Source organism: Akebia trifoliata, chromosome 3 (assembly GCF_017979445.1).
Source record: "Akebia trifoliata isolate Shusen 1 chromosome 3, ASM1797944v1, whole genome shotgun sequence".
Classification (NCBI taxonomy): domain Eukaryota; kingdom Viridiplantae; phylum Streptophyta; class Magnoliopsida; order Ranunculales; family Lardizabalaceae; genus Akebia; species Akebia trifoliata.
The window spans coordinates 47,573,400-47,579,311 of record NC_141377.1 but is presented as its reverse complement, the minus strand read 5'-3'; the positions used below and the strand labels follow the sequence as shown (position 1 = coordinate 47,579,311).

The 5,912-nt window shown below is 34.1% G+C and overlaps 1 protein-coding gene across 2 annotated transcripts; it reads right to left on the bottom strand.

Moving 5' to 3' along the window:
- Window positions 1-1,023: 1,023 nt before the first annotated feature.
- LOC147407488 (Calcium-binding EF-hand family protein) lies at window positions 1,024-5,661 on the bottom strand. 2 transcript variants are annotated; one of them, XM_086436078.1, is made up of 6 exons: window positions 5,305-5,661; window positions 3,280-3,576; window positions 2,959-3,177; window positions 2,329-2,457; window positions 1,701-1,824; window positions 1,024-1,413 (listed from the first exon to the last, which is right to left on the bottom strand). In XM_086436078.1, exons 1-6 carry the CDS (start codon window positions 5,563-5,565, stop codon window positions 1,331-1,333), a joined length of 1,113 nt encoding a protein of 370 aa, XP_086292204.1. In that variant the 5' UTR covers window positions 5,566-5,661; the 3' UTR covers window positions 1,024-1,330. The 2 variants fall into 2 exon arrangements, with proteins under 2 accessions (XP_086292204.1, XP_086292203.1); XM_086436077.1 differs by lacking the exon at window positions 1,024-1,413 and having other exon boundaries at window positions 1,434-1,824.
- Window positions 5,662-5,912: the final 251 nt, after the last annotated feature.

The window sequence follows — 5,912 nt, the reverse complement described above, 5'->3', positions numbered from 1 at the left end:
ACAAAAATACCCTCATTAGATTTCATGTCATTAGTCATATGGATTTCTATAAAATCCTAAATTGACTTTTCTGTGAGTGAAAAATCTATCAAAAGAAACCAATGAGGACTTTTTTTTGCCGGTTTTTGAGGGGTAGAGAGGTAGACTTAGTGAGTCACTAACTTGCATCTTCATAGAGTGTATGATCTTATAACTCCTAATTTTTTTTAATTTTTTTTAATTTGGATTGATACAAATAAATCCCATGGGGCGGCTCTAATGGCACTTGTCAACATCATCAATCTAAACTATTCTATGGGCCACTTCTTCACCCATTTCTCCGACATGAATTATTGTAAGACCCCAAAGTAAAGATAAAATGATGTCCAGAAATAACACCAACAACCAAACCGAAGAGTCCATCCAAATGATGTCTGACCAATTGTTTTGTGTTTTATTAAGTTTAGGATCATGTGCTCAATCCATACTCACCCCCACTTTATTAATTTTATTTCAGAAAAAATAATTAGGTATGTCAATTAAATCGGCTTGGACCAAATAAATAACGTGTCACGTATAAATTGTAAGGTTAGGGTTGGATTCAAAAAGTTTCATCCCATCCATAAATACGGGTCGGGCTTAATGATACCCTGCCCGACCCAATCTGATATTATATTGTTTGTACCTTATATATATATTAAATAAAATTTTATTTTTGATTTTCGCATTCATTTGGTTAAAATGAATATTGTTATCGTAAGAGATATATGTATTAATTTGTTTAAAAGCTCATTATTTGTGATGCATTGTTTTTTTTTTATTATCTTTTATTTAAAAGAATTCAAAAATCCTAGCTCAAGCCCGATCCAAATCCATCAGGGGCCGGGTCAGGGTTTAGCCATTTCAGGCTAATAGGGGTTTAGAGCTGCCTTTCTCTTTAGGGTTGGATTAGCGCTAAGCCCAACCCGATCCACTCAAGCCCAAATAATGGCAGCCCTAAAAAATATTTGGACTTATATACCATGATATGAAGCATATAGGAAATGAGTATGTTAAAAAAGAATACATTAAGCATCATAAATACAAATATTGGCGTGGGAAATACTTTCCAAGGATAATTTCATATCATCCTAGTAGCCAAGCAACAGATTTCTCTATGGATTTAGTCTATCAAGGATGGAGTCGTGGCTGGATTTAGATACTAACAATAGATAGGACCCACCATTCAATGGGGTCTCCCTTGCTCCTATATTAAGAGCCGTACCACTAGATTAAGTTACCACATTTATCAATCTTTCCATTATTTAGAATAGTTGGATAAAAAAAGGTTGGTAAGATCAAATGGTGGTGGTCATCCAACAAGGTTTACTTTTGTCTTGATGCACTCCAAGGCTGGATCAATTCTTGAATCTTGCTTATGGATGCCAAATTCATCTGTAATAAACACTCTCCCATCATCCAACATTTGAAATATTTAATGCATTCTATTAGCACAAAACATAAAGCTTAACTATTTGTTCACTCTCCTAACTATCAAGATTTAGCATGCCTTACATATATATGTTTCTAGCTAGCTAGGTTAATCTCATTCATCTTTTAGCAAATTCAACATTACGGGCTCCACATGTACAGTTACGACGATTGTGGGTCAGCCAACAGCGTAGATGAAGAACTGAGAGGCTCATGCACGACTGAATTTGAAGAAATTGATATTGGATTACCTTCTAGTTGTAACATTAGACTTCCCAGGATCTCCGTCATCAACTTCTTGAACTCCTCTTCTTCAACTAACTTCCCGTCGTCTGCATCCACCATCTTGAACACATTGTTCACAACCTTATCCATCTGTACAAATTTAAATTCAAGCTTCCATTTATTCACCAGATCAATAAACAATTTAATATAGATGCTTCATGGAGGAGTGCAGACCAGTACCCAAAAGGCTACAAGCCTTTTGGGCTGGACCCATTACACTATTTAAGTGAAGAGCACTTGGGGTGGGCTAATTAAGCGACCCAATGCCATTGCTTTTGGGTCACAAGTACTTAAAATGTTTCAAGCATAGGCTAAGAGACCCGATCTCATTGCTTTTGAGGCCCATGAAGAAATTTTAAGGGAAAGGCCCATAATCAGTCAGATTAAAAATACAAAAATGGACTTCAGGCCCAACCGTTATGGATCATGGTGGCCTTTCTTTTATCAAACTAGCTCCAGCATTATTATGGACCATAATCACCCATTACCATGCACCCCTATGATCATAAGGGCGAAATTGGAGATTTAATCATCTCTGATGATGATGGTATAAGATCTTGTAGATGTGAATAATGTGATTACACAATGAAATACCTGATCAATGGCTCCATACGGAGGCAAACCAGCTGCTGGGGCCACCAGATCGAGCGCCACACGTAAATAATCCTTAGATACTTTGCCATGGCGATCTTTGGATAGCTCTTTCATGGCTGTATGCAATGACTGAAAAGTACCAAAGTGACAATGTTTCAGGTGCAGTTGGTAACATGTTGGAACTATATAAATCGTAGAAATGAAAATAATTATACAAGAACCTTGATTTAATAACTCCCAAATTATCATGTTAAAATGCCAGCATTGATTGTGTTACCATTATTTTTATTTTTATTTTTATTATACTTGGGCAAACTATTGAATAAAAATAACAATGAAGATTACATCATCATAATATCAACAAATCATAAAAAGTGATCATCTTATATAATCTCATTGCCCAAGAACTTTTCTCACTCATGATTGTTTTTCTTTGAGTATGACCACATACTGATTATTATTTTACTAAATTATTTTTATCAAATATATATAGTCATAGACTCTATTCATGTCAACATTATGTGTTGTTTCTTGATCAGAGCCTACATTAACACTCAACTTCATGATGATGAAATCTAATTTCCAACCTTTAGATTTGCTGATAAAAGAAAATAAATTTAGAGAACTGACCTTGTCCAGTTCGAATTTGTTGGATAAAAGTCTCTTGAGGCTACTACCATCAAATGTGTTCTCGGTATGGGCCACTATCACAGGCTGTTCTTTAAGATGTTGAGCCACACTTTCTGCAACCTTCTTGATTCCTTCCAGGAAGGTCTCCTGAGAGATGGGTCGCTCTTGATCGTGTATGGCACATTGTTGAAGAGCCGGTTCCACGATGTTGCTCATAACCTAAACCAGATTTCCCAACAAATTTAATTCAGACAAAGAAAAGGAACCAATCTAATTGCCCAGCTATATATAGTTTTAATTGATTCAACATTTCATAATTACCCATGAATCCGAACAAGGCGGCATGCCATGATCCACCGTAAGTTGTTCTAAGGCCTTGGTAATGTAATTATGGAGGGATCCCCCGTCCATATCTATCTTAGTGAATATGGAAACCATCTCAGACTCGAATGCTTCACCATTGATGAACTCTATGAGATCCTCACCATCCATCCTGAGGATCACAATTGGGTCCCGCTTCAACCCGGCTGCCATGCCAAGTAGAATGTCTGAGAGTACTTCTTTGAACTCAGTCTTGCTCACTTTATCTTGTTTGCCATGGGTGAATTCATTCAAAACCTTTTAAAACATCAAGAGGATCATAATGAGTGGTGCTTCATATTGATGCATCTATACACGCACGCATATCTTTATATAGCTATTACGAAGCTAGAATATGTACACCAATTAGACCAAGAAAAGAAATAAAAGAGAAACAAGAAATATGGCCACGGACATTTATCAGTTTATGTAATGTCAGACACCGGAAGTGCATTAGCACTGAGTGGGATATTTTAGACCTCGTGTCCTTGCTTCTTTTTTAATGTGGTTTGGTCATATATAGAATGTTAACGTCCAAGACTTCAATGGGTATTAACAAACTCCAAAATAATGTGTTTTCTATAGAAGATGTCCCTAAAAAGCATTTTCTATTTTGTATTTTACTGTAATAGGCAAATGTTCAATTGTTGTTGTTTAATGACATTTTTATCATTTCAACTCATGGAAAAATGATTGCAACTAATGCCTTAAAGGTGTTTAAAAGATTTTATCCCTAATACGATTAGATTAGAAAAAAAAAAAAAAAAAAGTGGATACTTATTATATTAAAATATAATTTATTTTTCTTATAGCACTAGAGGGAAATATAACCAAAGCTTGCTTAATTGGTATCATTCATCTATTTTATGAAAAATCTCTCCACAAATAAAGGAATTATAATCATAGTAATTTGAGAATAACTTAAAAGACTTGCAACCTCGTACCTTCTTTTCCCTTGATTAATTTACACCTGCCTATCTCTTGTTTCTCACAAGAATTTTTTTTTTTCTTTCATTATCACCAAATGGTGTCAAAGAACAATAAGCAAGCCTGAGTGATGGTGAATACCACTCATAATGCTGGTAGGTCTAGCCAAGCCATTACCAATATTTGGTAAGCATGGAACATCCTATTAGACAACCAAATGCAACATATTATAATACATGAGATACATTGTATCATATCAATGTATCTTATCTCAAAAGGAATGGAATATTAAAGAATAATATATGTAGCAATATCTATTAGGATATTAGGAAGTTTTAATAAATTAAAATATTTATGTTAGGCTAGTTTCCTTATCTTAGTTTATGTAATTAATCCCTATAAATATACTATCAGGATTCATCTAATATTCATCCAAGAATTCTCAATAAAATCAACTTTCTACACATCCTACTTGTTCACTTTCAAGTATTAATTCTAGTTTTCTTGCTTGAGTAAATCAATATCCCAAAGTATTTTTCTAATACTTATAACTTCCAAGATTTCAAAAATTAGGGAGGGAAAAAACTTATAACCTTCCATACATACATGATCCAGACAGAATTCAATGGAGGAACAAAATCCATTTAGCCAACCTTAAATTTTTGCGATAAGGCGTTGATCTTCAAAATATCATAGAATTATTTATTATTATTATTTTTTTTATAATAAATTATTGCTTATTTAAATAAAAAAGTTTAAACATCTTAGAAATATTTGAATACAATCATTTTAAGTACCCCACGTCTGTTTTTAAAATAAAAAAAAATTCCCAAGTAGTTTTGTTCTTGAGAAAAAGCAATATATATTCACCACTACTATAATATACAAACATCATCATTGATAAAAATTTCTTGAACTGGTTAATCGAGGTAACGAAATTACAAAGAAAGGAATAGCTATAAGCCAAAAATGGTTAAAATATAGAAAAGCAAATTAATGAAAAATCAAAAGAAGGATTTTTTTTGTTGAGCAAATAAAAGAAAATAAAAAAAAGAGAACCTCAGTATAGATGTGATCTGAATCAGGAGAAGTTCCTTGAGCAGGAAGACCAAGAGCAGCACCAATGTCATTGACAGCTGGCTTGAGCTCTTTCACAGATAGCTTACCATCTTTGTCTCTGTCTAGTTCTTCAAATTTATGATCCACAAAAGTTTGGAACACTTTCTCGTTTCCAACTAATTCCATTATATCTGAACCATCCAATATCTGTTGCTGTTGGCATCCTTCTCCACCTTTACTTTTCTCCTTATTCACGTTCATTCTCAATCCTCCACACTCCTTATTCACTTTCTCGTTTCTTCTTCTTTTTTTTTCTTTTTTTTTCTTTTTCTGGGGGGAAGAGGGGAGGGGGATGAATGAATGAATGAAAAAGATATGTACTTGAGCTCTTTTCGATTAGTTTCAGTTTTATACATAAGAGATAGAAAGAAGCTAATTCGTGGCTACCTTGTCTCTTCTTGGACACGTGGGGCATTTATGTTCGTCGTCAAAAGATGAGGTGTCCCCGTTTTCCATTTCTTTATGAGTAATTTTATAATCTAACGCTGCTAAACACAAAAGAATCCGACGAACTAATGAACTACGTTATTCATTTTTGGCTGAAAATT